This window comes from Sus scrofa, chromosome 14 (genome assembly GCF_054392235.1).
Source record: "Sus scrofa isolate SSC_HxYL_T2T_F1_AM1 chromosome 14, Sscrofa_HxYL_maternal_Yorkshire_Landrace_v2.0, whole genome shotgun sequence".
In the NCBI taxonomy this organism is placed as follows: Eukaryota; Metazoa; Chordata; class Mammalia; order Artiodactyla; family Suidae; genus Sus; species Sus scrofa.
The window spans coordinates 98159955-98177647 of record NC_139396.1 but is presented as its reverse complement, the minus strand read 5'-3'; the positions used below and the strand labels follow the sequence as shown (position 1 = coordinate 98177647).

Genomic DNA, 17693 nt, shown 5'->3' with positions numbered 1-17693 from the left:
AAATTCTAATAGGACTGCTTCCCGTCCCCCTGCCAGTTGTGACAACCAAAATTGTCACCAGCCATTGCCAAATTGTCCCCAGCTGAGAACTACTTGAAAAGATTTCAGAAACAAAATGTTGAGTGAAAAGAACAAGTTGTAAATATGTAAAATATGGATGCTATACATGTAAATAATGAAAATACACAAAATATATATTCTGTATAGATACATATATCCTTATTCACTCAAGGAATATTTATTATCCCCTATGTGCCAGGCCCTATTCCAGGCACTGGGGATACAGCGAATGAAGCTGAAGTCTCCCTGCCTTTATGGAGCTTATACCCTAGTGTAAAAGAAAGACAGTAAACCATTATATGATGTTAGATGGTGGTGAGTACTTAATATACATAATATTTCCTTTGGATGAATACCCAGAAGTGGGATTTCTGGGTCATATGGTAGCTCTGTTTGAAATCTTCATACTGTTTTCCACAGTGGCTGCACCAATTTGCATTCCCACCAACAGTGTGCAGGGGTTCCCTTTTCTCCACAGTCTTGCCAATACTTGTCTTTTTGATGACAGCCTTTTAGACAAGTGTGAGGTGCTATCTCATTGTGGTTCTGATTTGCATTTCCTTCATAATGAGTTGATACTGATTACCTTTTCTTGTCATTTGTATAGCTTCTTTGGAAAAGAAAAATAGATGTTCTCTTCCTTTATCCATTTTTAAAAGCTAGTGAATATTTTCTTCCATTCTTTAGTTTGCCTTTTCACTTTGTTGATGGTCTCCTGTCTTGTACAAAGCAATTTTTCTTTGAGTTCTTTTATACTTTTATAGAGTTCCTGATGAAATTTTGAGATAAAGCATATCATAAAACAAGTGTCTAAAAACAAATTAGACTTGATCATCCCTTCCAACTCTAAAACACAGTTTTTGTGAGTATTATCCTGAGCTCTCTTATTAATATCTTTTTTTATAGCTCTCTTGCTGTGAGTCCAGGTGAAGAAATCTTAACATTATTACACACAGTATCATATGATATGGAAGAGCTTAAGAAAGAAGCAGCTAATCTTCCCCCAGAAGATGGTAAGTGATGGGCCAAGACAGAGCAGCAGGGTTTAAAGGAATTGAAACATTCCACTCAGTCTCAGAGGGTCCTTTCCTGAGAGTACCTGTCATGTGAGTGTAGTGTGGCAGTATCATGCTTCTTTTTCAGATGACCAGTGGTTAGATCTCTCACCAGATCAGCTGGACCAGCTGCTGCAGGAAGCTGCTGGCAAAAAAGAACCAGAGCCTGTTTCCAAGGGGCGAGAGGAGAACTATGACTTAACTCAGGTCTCAGAGAGCATGAAAGCTTTCATATCCAAAGTCTCAAGCCACAAAGGAGCAGAGCTGCCTCGGTAACTTATGTTAAAGTGTAAATGTCTAAATAGTTACGGCCCACATGCTGAAGTTATCCAGTCGTTGCCAGTTCTTTCTTTTTTTAAATTAAAAAAAAATTTTTTTAGTAAATGATTTTTACTGCTTTGTTTTCCTCTTTTGGTGCCTGACCCTATGATAACTTATGTATCTGGAGTCAGATGTCTAGCAGCCTGATTCATTATGATCCTTGAAGTAAGCCTGAAAGACTGCTCAACAGATCTCAAGGCTACCACCCTAGAGCCGTGCAGGGCAACCATGTACTTTACTTTTTTAGACTTTTACTCAAAATGTTATGGACTCTTTCTCTCTCTTTTTTGTTTTTTTTTTTTGGCTGTGCCTGCAGTATGTGCAAGTTCCCAGGCCAGGAATCAAACCAGAGCCACAGCAGTGACAACTCCAGATTCTTAAGCCATTAAGCCACAAGGGAACTCCTTTTTTTTGTTTTGTTTTCCTTATGGACTCTTAACTCTAGCTCTCACCAAATTCAGAGTTCTGATCTCCTACCTGCAAGGAGATTGGAAGCTTCAAAATCAAAAGAGGAGGATAAAAAGATTTATCAGAGGAAGAAATAATAACAGAAGAAATAGGATGTTACATTTGGCAAGTAATAGGAAAGAAAGGTAGATGGAATTATTACTTGCACAACATATATATCTTCATTAGTGTTGATGCTCTTTAGCTTCATGAGAAGATTAAAATTTATGTTCATGGAGTTCCCGTCATGGTGCAGCAGAAATGAATCTGACTAGTAACCATGAGGTTATGGGTTTGATCCCTGGCCTCACTCAGTGGGTTAAGTATCTGGCGTTGCTGTGAGCTGTGGTGTAAGTCGCACATGCAGCTCGGATCCCAAGTTGCTGTGGCTGTGGCATAAGCCAGCAACTATAACTTCCATTCAATTCCTAACCTGGGAACTTCCATATGCTGCAGGTATGGCCTTTAAAAGAAAAAAAAGAAAGAAAGCAGGAATAAGAGGAGTTTGTTCTTAATTATTTTTAAAGATTTGGTTCTTAGAGACACTTTATTTAAATTAACTTGGATAAATAGCTTCTTAGAGACACTTTATTTAAATTAACTTGGATAAATAGCTTCTTAGAGACACTTTATTTAAATTAACTTGGATAAATAGCTTCTTTTGCTCATGCTAGATATCTTATGGGAGGTAGAGCTGGGTAGGTCCCTAAATCAGTGTAAGTTAAATGTGCATAATCAAAGTACAATTTTTACTTTTATTTCATCAATTTTTCCCATTTCTGTTGTCCTACAGGATCAATAAGCATAATGATTTTAAGATTTTAAAATTTAAACTACAGTTTTCCTCGTTGTGCCTCTTTTGAGAATTTATTTCTGTTGGTATTCCTAAGAATGGCACCAATTTAGAAAAAGTTTCAAAGAATTGTGTTTGGGATAAATTGTCTTTTTCCTTTAATCTTACAGAGAACCTTCTGAGGCTCCAATCACCTTTGATGCAGATTTGTTTCTTAATTATTTTGATAAGATTTTAGGTGAGTTACAGTGTGCTGTTTATTTCATTTTAAAACTGTAGATAGTGTGGAGATTGATAAAGCACTGGAGCATTGAATCTCTTGGAAGTCAAAACGTTTGCTTTTTCTACATAATTTTGAGTTGTTTTCAACCATTAATTATTGCCTTATTGAATGATTTTGCAGAGGATGCCTTGCTTAGTGCCTGACAGAGTAGCTGCTCATTAAATATTTTTTGAATAAATGAATGCTGTTTAGATAGAGTTTGACCTGGCTCCCTTATTATATTGTTTTTTCTCTTTTAGACATTCTGAATGTACATACTAATAATAAAAAGAGAATAGCCTAATTATGAAAATCAGCAAAGGCTGTGCTTTCCCCCTTCCCCACTATACACTGTTGTCCCAAAGTTGCCCCCATTCACTGTCACATGACCCTATCTGAATTCTCTGCATGGTACTTTCCTCTATATGGTACTTTTCTTATTATTGTGATCTAATTATTGTTTATGGTCTAACTCTCCCCTAAAATGTATGCTCCATGAGAGCTGGAAGGCTTCTTGCTTGTCAGTATATCTCCAATGCCTAAAAGAGTGTCAGACCCTGTATATACTCAGTAAAGATCTGTTTGGAGAAAAGAAAATAATCAGCCAAGGATATAAATAGGCAGTGCCTTGAAGAAAAAATATAGTCAATAAATATTTTTAAAAATAGGAGTACCCTCTGTGGCACAATGAGAATCCTTGGCCTCTTGGTAGCGCTGGGATGTGGGTTCACCCAGCACAGTGGATTAAGAGTCGTGAGTTGCCACAGCTACAGCATAGGTTGCAGCTACAGCTCAGATCTGATCCCTGGCCGGGGAACTCCATATACCAGGGAGTGGCCAAAAAAGAAAAAAAAACAAGTTAAAAACAGTTACCTGTTTCTAGTAAGCAAGTAAATACACAATAAAAATAAGAATTTTTTTTTTTTTTTTTTGACCCATAATATTGGGAAAACCCGTTTTCTCAAGGTTGGAGATATGAGAGCTGTCAGACTGTGGGGGTAGAAGTCTAAATTGTCTTTTCTCAAGGCAGTATTCTAGAATGTTCAAAATCTTTGACCTAGCAGTTTCACTTCCAGAAATTTACTTTATGAAAAAGCTTATTTGTGAAGATGGTGATTGTAACATTGTAGTAGCATAAAATTGGATTATAGTATAATTTTACCAAAAAAAATTGTACATCCATATTATAAAATACTTTGAAGCCTTAGTGAAGAATGAGGTCCATCCTATGTTTTGACAGTGAAGGACCTCCAAGATATAAATAGAAAAGCAAATCATAGTTGAGTATGTATATCTGTATAGAAAATATCTGTATATCAAACTCATCTGAATTGTTATTGGTAGTCTGGGGTAGATATATACACACAGACACATACACAAAATTGCATCGTTTGGTACCCACCAAACTGTTAAAAGATGCCTAACTCTGGGAAGAGAGTGAAAGTGAGACAATAATTCCATATAACTTGAATGTTTACACAAAATGTATTCCTGTATTATGTAGTTTTGGTTTTTTGGTTTTTTGGTTTTTTTTGCTTTTTAGGGCCGTACTAACAGCATATGGAAGTTCCCAAACTAGGGGTTGAATCAGAGCTGCAGCTGACAGCCTAGACCACAGCCACAGCAACATGAGATCCGAGCTGCATCTGTGACCTACACCACAGCTGATGGCAAGGCCACATCCTTAACCCAGCGAGTAAGGCCAGGGATTGAACTTGCGTCCTCAGGTACACTAGTCAGATTTGTTTCTGCTGAGCCACAATGGGAACTCCTTCTGTAGTTTTTTTAATTCAGCTCAGCCTGTGTACTTTTCTGCAAATGTCTCCTCCAGAAAATTCTGGAGATTTTTCTGAAGTAGTTTGCCTATGTATATTCCTCCTTTTCTTCAGATAATATTTCTAATTCTGAGAGGTGTAATTACTCCAAAAAAAATTTACCAAGTGGCTCTTTCTGTGTTGGGGTCTGTGTAGGGTCAAAGCCCCATGAGTCAGACTCTGATGATCCAGACGAAGAAGACTCTGAATGTTTAGATAGTGATGATGACTTGGAAATCGAAACACAGGAGCCTGGGGAGGAAGCATCTGTAAAAGGAACTCTTGATGATCTCAAGTCATATATGGCCCAGATGGACCAGGAACTGGCACATACCAGCATTGGCAAAAGTTTTACCACCCAGAAGCAAATGGTATGTGTATGTTTAACCTCTTTCCCTTTAGAGTCTATTACAAAGGATAGTCTGAACCATATTTTATCTTAGTTTTTTTCTTTTTGATTTATGATTTGATTTTTTAAAATAAATAAGAATGTTAATTTTTTCCTAACCCTGAAAGGATGAATGAAGGATTATTCATTTTCCTAAACACAAGCTTATTACTTTTTCTATGTTCTCTGTGAGGATTTAAAATAAAAAATCATATGTTCAAATTAGTTGCATACTCCTACTGATGGCTTTAATTGATTTTTTTTTTTTTTTTTTGTATTTTTAGGGCCATACCTGTGGCATATGGATGTTCTCAGGCTAAGGGTCCAATTGGAGCTGTGGCTGCTGGCCACAGCCACAGCCATGCAGGATCCAAGCTGTGTCAGAGACCTACACCACAGCTCACGGCAACACCGGATCCTTAACCCACTGAGCAAAGCCAAGGATCAAACCCTCGTCCTCATGCATACTACTTGGGTTCATGAACCACTAAACCACAACAGGAACTCCCTTAAATCAATTTTTTTAAAAAGAGAAAGGATGTTAAATATCCAAGTAATTTTCAAGACTTAATACTCTTTGTTTTATGTTTCCCTTTATTTATACCTCAATTTGGAACTTCTCTTCCACCTGTGTTTTTATCCTAGTTTTTATCCTAGCACTGTCTAACTGCACACAGAGACATTATAGAAAGAGAGTGGACCCTGGAGTCTCATGGGTCAAGGTTTGAAATCCAGCCCAGCCACCCACTATGAATGTATCCATTAACCAGCAATCCTTATGTCATACAATGAACATGAGAACCAAATGAGACAAGCAGCTAAACCCATAATGGGCCCTTAATTAATGTCATTCCCCTTTGATCATCTTAACCACGTTTAAAACTGTAATCACTTCTGTATTGCCAAAACCTAATAGAAATCATACATTAGATTTATCTAAATCAGTGTTTCTTAAATTTTTAATGTAAATATGAACTAAAGATCTTGTTAAAATATAGATTCCAGGTGTTCCTCTCGTGGCTCAGTGGTTAACATATCTGACTAGGAACCATGAGGTTGCGGGTTCGATCCCTGGCCTTGTTCAGTGCGTTAAGGATCTGGCGTTGCCCTGAGCTGTGGTGTGGGCCAGCGGCTACAGCTCCTATTAAATCCCTAGCCTGGGAACCTCCATATGCCTCGGGTGAGGCCCTAGAAAAGACAAAAGGACCAAAAATAAATAAATAAAATAAAATATAGATTCTGGTTAAGTATGTCTAGGGTGAAGCCTGAAAGTTTACATTTCTAACAAGTTCCCAAGTGATGAATAGGCTGCTGGTCCATGGACCACGCTTTGAGTAGCCAGATTATAAAAGTCTGTAGATCAAGCTGCAGTCTTTCAGATCCTTGCCCCAACCTGTGAAATCAGAGGCTAAAGTACCAATTCAGAGTCTTTGTGGTTAAACCCCACAAAGTCTTGGGTTTTTACTTTGTTTTTTCATTAGGGGCATTAAAAAAAAAAAAAAGAAATCTAGCTTTTTTCATTTGGATTAATGTTCATTTTTCTGTTTCTTTTAAAACTCTTAGGCAAGCTATAAATGTACCTCCTTAACCCTGGTTATCTCCCTTGGGCACTTTCAAAATAGGGAAGAAGTCCATCCAATCTGTCAAAACTTTTCCTAGGAAGAAGCATGTTATGATCTTTGGAACTAAATTTTAATATGTGTGTTCAATTACATGGTTTATTATTAAACTTCATCTTCACTTTCTATCAAGAACGGAATTTCCTTTCTAATACAGAATTTAATTTTCCATTGTTGCTTAGTTAGCTTTTTATTGTTGCTACCATCCAACCTAATAGCATACTGTCCCATAATTTTCTTTTCCCTCCATGAATAAGGAACCTCTATCCCGGACTACCAGTAACAATTCAGACGAGGAAGATTCTGGTGCAGGAGGATCTGTTATGACACCAGTGGATGTAGACCTGAACCTCGTTTCAAATATATTGGAGTCCTACAGTTCCCAAGCTGGACTCGCAGGCCCTGCCTCCAACCTTTTACAGAGCATGGGAGTTCAGCTGCCTGACAATGCTGATCACAGACCCACAAGTAAGCCAACGAAAGATTAGCCACCAAACAGCCTCTCTTTTATCTTCTTAAATAAATACTGAGTCTGACTGTGCTCATTTCTAGTTTTGATTACTCATATCGTAAAAATGTTTTCTTCATTTTAAGTTTCACAGATTAACTTCTCTTCTGTGAGCTCCAAATGTTGCCCTCTCATAACAAGTTTTTGTGGTCTCAATTCTGGGGTGCACACAAGGTTTTGAAGTTAGAAGAGAGAGCATCAAGCCCCTGAGATGATTTACATACTCCAAGTTTAGAACATTAAATTTATCTTTATTGGAGTTCCCGCTGTGGTGTACTGGGCTGAGGATCAGGCATTGTTGCAGCTGTGGTGCAAGTTGCCACTGCGGGTCGGTTTCAATCCATGGCCTGGGAACTTCCTTATCTTTATTGAGGAATTAAACGTTGGGTAGAAGAAGGAAGGTAGATAGGCAAACATAAGAAATAAATGAGTTGCTCTTTTATTCCAGTTACCAGGAATGACCTTGAGCCAGTGTTTTACCTGTTTTTGCCATCCTTCTTGGACCCAGTGTGTTCTTTTTATTCTAGCACCTTCATAATTCATTGCCACATACATATTCTCCAGCCAATTAAGCCCTGTACCAAAGTTTCTTTAATTTATCTGCCATTTTTCAGGACTCCAACCCTGCCCTCTTTTGCCTCTGCTTCCAGTTATCTTTGGAATTCTAAGAAGCAAAGCCCTCTTCCCACTCACTGCTGGGAAAGAAAGTTCAGTGTTTGTTCCTCCTATTAGCCACTTTTATTTTTTCTTTTCCAAAACAACACATTAATCGGAAAGCAAACAGTCCACAGTAAGTTTGACAAACACATAACAGGAATCCTGCACACTCCCCTTTTTATCAGTATTTTCAGACTGGCGATGTGTACACATGTGCTCACAAACACCCACACAGAGATAGAAAACATTGGGAGATGGCATTACACATGGACCCTGAACTGTTTTCTTCTAACTGCAAGATATGAAGAAATCTCAGGACCTCTCTTTCACGAGTGCTTTTCCCTTCCACATGCTGGGTTCAGCCCAGGTCAGGACAAGCTGCCAATCTAAAGGACAATCAAGTCCATCACACGTTATGCCTCAACATTTCCTGATGAAGGCAGTTGATTTCCCCAAAGCAATGATGGTTTGCAGGCAATGGTGAGAACAACAACCTTTGGGCTCAAAAGGAAATTCAGTGTTTCAACCTTTCTAGTTCTAGAGTCTCTTTTGCTTAGTCCTGTGTGAATAATCTTAGAGCCTCTGCCACTTGTGTCTTTAATCACAAGTTAGTGCCTAAAAGCACCTGAAGATACAGTTCCTTCCCTAGCCATTCCTCTTTTCAAACGGACCTCTAAACATATTTCTGCTGAACACTGCTTTAGTCATTCCACAGACTTGGAACCTAGTCTTAAATGTTTGTCACACTGATAAAAAGATTATTCCCGGAGTTCCCGTCATGGCTCAGTGGTAAACGAATCCGATTAGGAACCATGAGGTTGCAGGTTCGATCCCTGGCTTTTCTCAGTGGGTTAAGGATCCAGCGTTTCCATGAACTATGGTGTAGGTTACAGACGAGGCTCGGATCTGGCGTTGCTGTGTCTCTGGTGTAGGCTGGTGGCTACAGCTCCAATTCGACCTCTAGCCTGGGAACCTCCAAATGCCACAGGAGCGGCTCTAGAAATGGCAAAAAGACAAAAAAAAAAAAAGAGAGAGAGATTATTCCCTCCCACCCCCAATTCTCACTAATTCTCACTTTCTACAGCTTTCTCATTTAAGACAGAAAAATACATCTGAACAAAGATACAGAAATTTATTTCATTACCTCCAGATAAAAGCATCTCCTCTGTGACAAGGTAAAGAATGGCATATATGAATGATGAGAAATCTTAGTTTATTCCATAAAATGCAAAAAGTGGTTCATCTTCACTGATCCCCTTAGTTGAAGTTACTGCCTTTACTGAGTGTGCAAATGGCAACAACCATTTTACACTTAGGAAAACAGGCATGGCAAGTGATAATCTTTTCCTTGGATCCAGACCAAGCAAGTAACATGCAAAAAACCCTTACCCATATGAGCCCCACTGGCACGTAGTTACCTCAACAGAACCTCACTGCATCTATGTATTACAGAGTACCCTAAGGAAGACTTTCACTCCACTTTCCTCATCCTTTCAGATGAAGGACTTCAATATGACTGCAATTTAACTACCATGTACAAAATAATTACCCCTACATAAATTCAAAAGTGTTCTGTTGTGCTATTTAAAAAAAATTTTTTTTTAAATTATACAAGGATAAAAAGTAACTCGGTAGTGGGTTGAGATTTGCTATATATTTTCAATACTAAGATACAAGTTTTAACCAAAATTATACCAGGCATATTTTGGCAGTTAGTATAAACACAGCATTAACAAGACACAAAGTCCAAAGCACAGGAGAATATGAGTGAACAAGGGCCTACATCTATTGCTTCAACCTTCCCTCTGATTTTGACAACTGTCATCTCGTCAGATTTGGCATTTTGGGTTTCCTGTGAGTAGGAACTTCTTTTGTTAACATTGCTGGCAGAGGTATCTTGATGCAGGCTCACCCTCTGCTCTGCCTTATTACGAGGTTAGCCTGGAGATGGCCTTTTGTCACCTCCTCTTTATCAGCTGCTCTCTGATGTGCCCTCTGAGACAGGAGGAGGGATTTATCTGATTAGGTGGCCTGATCTGAGCTAAACAGGCAGGGTAGAACAAGTTGGTTTTTCCACCCACTCCTTAATCAGTTGGTGGGCAATGGCTAACTTGGGGGGCAACCAGAATGCGAAAGCCTCACTCTGTTGCTGAGTATATGGTTTGTTTCTCCTCAGGGCTGTGGCCACCTCATCATAACTGAACCAGGCTGCTGCTTCTAATTCTCTCAAGTTCACCTGGATCTGAAAGACATAAAGAAAAATAGGATATAAGGTTAGGAGCGACAAAACTTAGAATACTACAGCCAAAAGATGAGAAAATGGTTCCAGAACCAAGCAATCTTAGAAGATAATATCTGAGATTTGTAGGTTGGGAGATAATAAGTTCTAGATATTGTACTGAGCAAAAGAGCCCATAATTAAGGGATGAAAGTTAAGCACATTTTTAAATACTAAAAAAAAAAAAAAAAATTAAGAGCTCAAATACTAAAATATTATGAATGGTTAACATTGAGGGGTAAGTTATGAATAATACTTGTTTCTCTTTGTGCCTATATTGACTGTATAACTTTCAACTAAAAAGGAACATATAAATGTACTCTCCTTAAAGGATAAGGGTTAATGATAATCAAAAGGAGAGTATCTTCCTTGCAAGAAGCAAAGCAATGCAAACTGCATCCACAGGAAACAGATTAGTTACTGTATAGAAACCAAAGCACCCAATAGATAGACTTTGGCAGATAGAGCCCACAATACCATCTGTCAGGGATGCTGCAGAAGAGCAAGATGAGGCAAGCTAAGCCAATATCTCGTTGCTTTCAGTCAGAAGGCCCTGTGCTTTTGTATTATTAGTTCCCAACATTGTGACTGCCTTGAGCAATAAGACCAATTCTGAAATCAGTCATTAAATTTTATGTATTTATTGTTGACTACTCTATGCAAGATTCTTCTGTTAATTTTCTGATGATGAAAGATAAATTGTTTCTTTTTTTTAAATCTTTTTAGGGCCGCACCCACGGCATATGGAGGTTCCCAGACTAGGGGTCGAGTCAGAGCTGTAGCTGCCAGCCTACACCACAGCCACAGCCACACGGGATCCGAGCCACATTTGCAACCTACATCACAGCTCATGGCAACACTGGATTCTTAACACACTGAGCAAGGCCTGGGATCGAACCTGCAGCCTCATGGCTCCTAGTAGGATTCATTTCTGCTGTGCCACGACAGCAACTCCCATAAATTGTTTCTTTCTTTCTTTCTTTCTTTCTTTTTTTTTTTTTTTAATCTTTTGTCTTTTGTCTTTTTAGGGCCACACCCGTGGCATATGGAGGTTCCTGGTCTAGGGGTCTAATCGGAGCTGTAGCCACCGGCCTACACCACAGCCACAGCAACGTGGGATCTGAGCCGAGTCTGCAACCTACACCACAGCTCACGGCAATGCCAGATCCATTACCCACTGAGCGAGGCCAGGGATTGAACCAACAATCTCATAGGTCCTAGTCGGATTGGTTCCCACTGCACCACGACGGGAACTCCTGCTTCTTGATTGAAATATACACAAGAATGGTGATCATGTTGGCACTCCCCAGTTTTTACAGTGATTGTTTCCTTTACAAGTTGTAAATTTCTAGAGGGTTTAAATCATATCTTGCACATCTTTATATACACTCTAGACAATGCTGGACTAGACTGTGTTTAATAAGTACCTATGGACCAGCTTGGATGAGGCAAAGGATATATTAAGGGAAGCATCAGAACTTACCTCTGTCTGCCCTGGCTTCACAGTTGCATGACAAGCAATCATGAGAGAGCTATTAGGAAAGGGCCAGTGCTGGGAAGCAGTGTACTTCAGTCTTTCCACCTCCAATCCCACCTCTTCTGCAACTTCTCGCCGGACAGCCTCTTCCACACTTTCACCTACAAGCACTCAGATTAATTCAGGACAGCCCTGCAGCAGGAAGGGTGATACAGGTGCCCATTTGTGATAGCGCAAAACTGGCTCCAGAGTTTCAATCAAATACTCTTGGGAGCCCTAAATCTCTGAGTATCTACAACACTAGGAATCAAATCTAAAGGTGAGTACTGAACTACAATATTTGAACCTATTAGGTTAGTTACACAAAATAAGAATGAGTCACTACTGCTGACTTCAGCTTTTTAATAAAATTTGAATGCCATGTTACACCATTTGCAAATTTTACCCCAATAGACTAAGAAAAAACAACCTGTAAATACATATTAAATTCTAGTTAGAGAGTTCTCACAGCACACTAGGTTAAGGATCCAGCATTGTCACTGCAGCTTGGGTTGCTACTGTGGGAGCGGGTTCGATCCCTGGCCTGGAAATTTCCACATAGTGTGGGCACAGCCAGAAAAAGACTCTAGTTAATGTTAATGTAATATTAATATGTATGCTAAGTATTTAGGAGGAGCTGTACTAATGTCTGCAATCTATGCATCAAAAAATAAGATGGCTTAATGGATGGAGAGAGGAATGGATAGACAGATATATGATAAGACAAGTACAGTAATTATGGGATGTAGGTGGTGAGTATATGGGGGTTTTTAAGTCTTGCAGTTGTGCTTGTGCTTGAAAATTTGCCTATAAAATATTAGAAAATTATAATGCCAGAAGGCAGTTTTCTTGACGTTATAGTGAAGAATGTGCTTGAGACTCCAAGCACTATGACAGCAAGACAAATATGTACTATTATAAGCTTTCATGTCCTCCAATGTCATCTGTACATGCGCTAAATTCCTTACCTATATCACAAAAACCTGCCAAGGCAGAATACATTCCCTTGGGAAAGGAACTCTGGCGGGCAAGCAGGCAGCGAGTCCCATCTGACACCAGAGTGATCACCACAGGAGCCATCTAGGAAAAGGAGATGGAAACGTAAGACACTAGGGCTTTGGAGCCTGTTAATGATATGAAGGAAAGGATAACTAAAGAAAGCCTTTTCGTTTTACAGGCTTCCATCCCCAGGACAGAGTAGTGCACAGCCTTCTTGGTTTACTGTCCTTTTGAAGCAATACTCACCTGTGGATAATAGATGATCTCATTGGAAGGGCACACGCGCTTGCTGCCAGCCATATTCTTCTTGGTGGGCTGCCCACTTCTGCTGCAAAACTGATGAACACCATGCCAATGGAGAAGAGCCTGAGCCTAGGAGTACAAACATGGGCTTGGTTTCATTTGGAGAGAATGTGGGGTTCATCTATAATGGCACTAGGGCTACTATTTAGAGCAACTCAAAGGACAGCCTCGAAATACTATTTAAAGTAGGTGAGCCTTTTGCAGCTCACCTACTTTAAATAGTTCTTTAAAATAAGGAAACTATCTGAACATAGTCCTGTAGCATCTGAGGTATGAATTTTTAAAAATCTTATTTTAAATGTATTATGAATTTTGTTTCTTTTCAGGGCAGCACCAGGGGCACATGGACGTTCCCGGGCTCGGGGTCAAATCGCAGCTACAGCTGCCGGCCACAGCCACAGCAACACCAGATCATTTACCCACTGAGTAGGGCCAGAGATCGAACCCACATTTTCATGGATACTAGCTGGGTTCATTACCCCTGAGCCTACAATGGGAGCTCCCATATAATGATTTTAAAAATGTATAAAGTATTATAATGAGCACCCATGTAGTTATGACCTAGCTTAAAAACAAAATATTTCCAGTATAATACATCCCAACATATACTCTCCTCTAATTAAAGTTGGAATTTTTTTTTGCAAATAAATGATACCTCTTTAAATTAAATGGACAATCAGAAGCACTTTAGCAAGTGAAATGTAAAGCTGGAGGACAAGATATTAAAGCAATATAAAATAATTTCTCATGATGATATATATGCCATGCTGTGGTCATTAAAAGATATTTATGAGGCTGATCTGTCAGCCCTTAGATATGTCACGTCCTTAGGAGAAAGTGGTACTAACAGTCCTGCCAAAAACAGGATAAAAGAAAGAAGAATAAGCAACCTCCCTTCAGTGCATTGCCCTTCTGCCAAGGTTTGTAGGAAGGACTGTGAGCTGCACGATAAGAAATCAAATGTTTCTCATTTGATTTCCTACAGAACAAAGAACTCAATCTACCGTGGATAGCAAGGAGGCATCCTTCACATTCAGCTGAAATAGAGCCTTCCTCAGCTCAATAAAAGACCCTTTGAGCTCTTTCTCCATTTCAGATTTCTGTAAGGAAGCTAAAAAATTAGAAAAGAGAATGAAATGAAACAAATGTCAGATTTTGCCTCCAGGACCCTCTCAAGTATATCCTGTTAGAACAGTGTTTCCCAAACTCACCTAATAAGACTAAACTAGGGAGAATAAAAAAATATATACAGGTTCCCAAGCCCCTACCTGGAGATTGTGAATAGCAGGTGAGTGAGGCCCAGAAATCTTTATTTTTTAACAAGCATCAGGAGTTTCCTATATTCAAGCAACTTGGGAAACATTAGAGCATAGTATTTCTCAAGATCCTCTTCAGGGCCATGAGAATATTTGCTCTAGCCACACACCATCCCTGGGAAAAAAGATGAAATGTGGGACCTCTAAGCTCCTATCTGAACCTCATTCCAGTATCATTACATTTACACCTACACCCTGGAAGAGAGGAAAGCCTGACAAGAGCCATGAGCCTATAGCAAACTGCTTCCCAAATGCAGGTCTGAAGACCTAGGGCCACTCCAAGGTAATATGTTTATTTACCTGCATTGATAAAAGAAATAAGAATAATGTCATGAATTTTAAAACGTCTCTTAGGCAATATTTAAGGCATGTAAGTTATATAAAGGTACAGAGAATAATACAATATAAACATTTGAGTACCTACCACCTGAGGGTAGCTGAGAAAGCAAGCATTAAAATGTTCTTTTAAGTGATGATGATAGTAGACGGTAATTATTTTTTATGTCCTAACTTAAAAACATTGAAAATGTTCTGTATTCCTAAAATGTTCTTTGAAATTTTACTATTGTATGGAATCCCAAAGTCTAAGAACCACTGGGCAGTACCCTTCAGAAATGGTATGTACCATTTATGGAAGAGGAGCTGTTTAGACCTAGATCCAGGGCGAACCATGCTTCTTGCTGTTCAGAGCATCCAATCAGCACAGAGTCTTCTATTCTTTGTGTGTCCTGTCCAAGCTTACCCAGGAGCCTTTCCAACTCTAAGAAACAGAAAAGACAACAAAACGAGGGTTTTAATTAAACCTCCAGAGCCATACAACACTGATTGGAAACCATCTACTTCAACTTGAAGTAGGTACACCTGGTATCCAGTCTCCTCCCTGCAGCTAAATAGCTGTGTAATCTTGGTCTAATCACATAACCTCTCTAGGCCTCTGTTTTCCATCAGAAACCTGAAGAGTTGAGACTCAAGGAATTCCTATTGTGTAACACTGTGTTACTCTATGATTATATCACGAAAGGAGCATATATACCCTACAAGGGTTTTCAAAAGAAATTAACTTTAGTTTACATTTACTTTAAACCCTGCGGAGAGAAATTAAGTCATGATGCAGATCCTAAACAATGTAACAGTGAACAGCTCCATGGAGGCTAGAAATTGCTGGTCCAAGGCAAGGGCTGGCAAATAGTTAAGCTTTTTGAGCCATATGGTCTCTGTCACAGTTACTCTGTTCTGCCCTTGTAGAGCGAAATCAGCCATAGACAATATGTAAGTGAATGAGTGTAGCTGTGTTCCAGCGAAAATTTATTTACAAAACAGGCACGGGTTCCAATTTGGAAAGCAGATTAAAAAAGGGGGGAGGAGTTCCCGTCATGGCTCAGTGGTTAATGAATCCGACTAGGAACCATGAGGTTGTGGAACAGTTCGATCCCTGGCCCTTGCTCAGTGGGTTGAGGATCGGGCGTTGTGGTGAGCTGTGGTGTAGGCTGGCGGCTACAGCTCCGATTAGATCCCTAGCCTGGGAATTTCCATGTGCTGTGGGAGTGGCCCTAGAAATGACAAAAAGACAAAAAAAGGGGGGGGGTGTAGTTCTCTTGTGGTGCAGTGGGTTAAGGATCCAGCATTGTCACTGCAGCGGCTTGGGTTCAGTCCCTGGCCTGGGAACTTTTACATTCTGACCCTCGGTTGAAGGCAGTAGTGGTTCATACCATCATCAAATACTTTTCAACTGGGCAATTCAGGTTCATACACTAATTAATTGGCAGAAGCATTGTGAAAAAGGTCACTCTAAAGTCTGAGGTGGCCCTGAGAACTTCCACATGCTGAGGTGTGGCCAAAATATAAATAGATAAATAAAGTCAAAGGACTCTTCTCAGAGATTCGATATGGACTGAATTCTGCATAGGCTGGTCTATGCTACTGGTCCACTTTGGGCTTACCTAATAGGCTATGCTTGGGGGCCAGGTATTGATGTTCTGATTTCTGAAGCAAAGGAGCCAGGCTATGAAAGAGGTAAAATGCTCCTGTCTGCTGGGCTTTTTTACATGCATCATCATCTTCCTTCAGCTCAAATAAATACCTGTATTTTGGAAATAATCACAGCATTACAAAACCAGAGTTAGTTACTTGTACAGCATCCATTTTTGAGAATTCTGTTTCTGCCCTGCTCACCTACCACAGTTATTTCCTGTTATTTATTTACAGCCTAACTTGCTTTACAAAAGGATTTGATTGCTTTACAAAATGATGGCTGTAGGCAATCATTCCCTCCTTTGCCCTAATGTATACCTTGCACATACTTACGTAGTTGTGCTTAAATGTTACTATTTGTTCATCTGTCCCTCTCCTCTTAAAGACTATGATCTCCTTAAGGGTAGTGTCTGCCCTGGTTCTGTAGCACCAGTAATTAGCATATTGAGTGGCTCGATTCAATAGTCACTGAATTGAACTTCAAGGGTAATAAATATTTACTGAATTGAACCTTTGCCAATATCACGCTGTGAGGCAAGAATTTACATGCAGTGAAGTGAAAGAAAAACAAGGGCAGTGATAAAACATCAACCACAGAGCACCTAGAATGGGAGCAGACTTTTATTATTGCAGGCAAGGTGCAAGCACTATAACTTCAGAAACCCTCATTCAGTCAGGGATGATAAAGAGCAAATTTTATCTTCAGTGCCCTCTTGTTTCAAACATCTAGTCCTCCAAGTGGATGCTATCAGCTCCTTATCTCTACTGAAGGGACCACTGATAAAAGTAAAGCCAGACCTGACCTACACTTATTTAATAAGTATAATATTTTCAGTAGCCAAAATTAAAATGTAGAAAAAGAGGAGTTCCTGTGGTGGTGCAGTGGAAACGAATCCGACTAGGAACCATGAAGTTGCAGGTTCAATCCCTGGCCTTGCTCATCAGGTTAAGGATCCAGTGTTGCTGTGGCTGTGGTGTAGGCTGGCAGCTGTGGTGTAGACCCCCCCCAGCCTGGGAACATCCATATGCCTCAAGTGAGGCCCTAAAAAGATAAAAGACCCCCCCCCCAAAAAAAAATGTGGAAAAGAAAACATCCTATAAGTGGTTTCTCTTTAAAAGGAAAAAAAAAGTAATGGAGCAAGTTCTGGACTTTTCTGTACCTTCAAGGGCCTTGGAAATCAGGGCAGGATCTGCATGATTCAAGGAGGACTGAATGTGGATTCTCCTTCTAGGGCCTTAGGGATAAGGATTTTTGACTGTTGAAAGCCTTACTCTCAGGTATATGGCGTATTTTCTCACCTAAGTGGGAAACACAGTTTATAGATATTTTCTGTAGGATCCAGGAGATTTTGTCACACCAGTAGAGTTAGGACCTCATGATACTAC

General features: G+C 39.6%; 2 protein-coding genes across 49 annotated transcripts in view; one reads left to right on the top strand and one right to left on the bottom strand.

Moving 5' to 3' along the window:
- The window catches only part of ECD (ecdysoneless cell cycle regulator), a 114492-nt gene extending 100335 nt beyond the window's left edge, over positions 1–14157 (top strand). For 8 of the 20 annotated variants that reach the window (XM_084997315.1, XM_005671096.4, XM_003359230.6 and 5 more), the window contains 5 exons: positions 967–1073; positions 1204–1387; positions 2847–2914; positions 4909–5123; positions 7017–7304. In XM_084997315.1, the coding sequence (XP_084853441.1) occupies positions 967–1073; positions 1204–1387; positions 2847–2914; positions 4909–5123; positions 7017–7247 (805 nt within the window). In that variant the 3' untranslated portion in view covers positions 7248–7304. Of the gene's footprint in view, positions 1–966; positions 1074–1203; positions 1388–2846; positions 2915–4908; positions 5124–7016; positions 7305–9008; positions 9100–10100; positions 10861–12895 lie in introns of those variants that run through there. The other 12 variants (XM_084997317.1, XM_084997314.1, XM_084997318.1 and 9 more) reach the window with 6 other exon arrangements.
- Positions 7983–17693, bottom strand: part of NUDT13 (nudix hydrolase 13) — a 39967-nt gene continuing 30256 nt past the window's right edge. For 6 of the 29 annotated variants that reach the window (XM_084997350.1, XM_021074339.2, XM_084997349.1 and 3 more), the window contains 8 exons: positions 17468–17606; positions 16277–16416; positions 14962–15096; positions 14025–14131; positions 12964–13089; positions 12687–12798; positions 11686–11840; positions 7983–10166 (listed from right to left, as the gene is read on the bottom strand). In XM_084997350.1, the coding sequence (XP_084853476.1) occupies positions 9966–10166; positions 11686–11840; positions 12687–12798; positions 12964–13089; positions 14025–14111 (681 nt within the window). In that variant the 5' untranslated portion in view covers positions 14112–14131; positions 14962–15096; positions 16277–16416; positions 17468–17606 and the 3' untranslated portion in view covers positions 7983–9965. Of the gene's footprint in view, positions 10167–11685; positions 11872–12686; positions 12799–12963; positions 13090–14024; positions 14132–14961; positions 15097–16276; positions 16417–17467; positions 17607–17693 lie in introns of all 29 variants that reach the window. The other 23 variants (XM_021074324.2, XM_084997348.1, XM_021074329.2 and 20 more) reach the window with 7 other exon arrangements.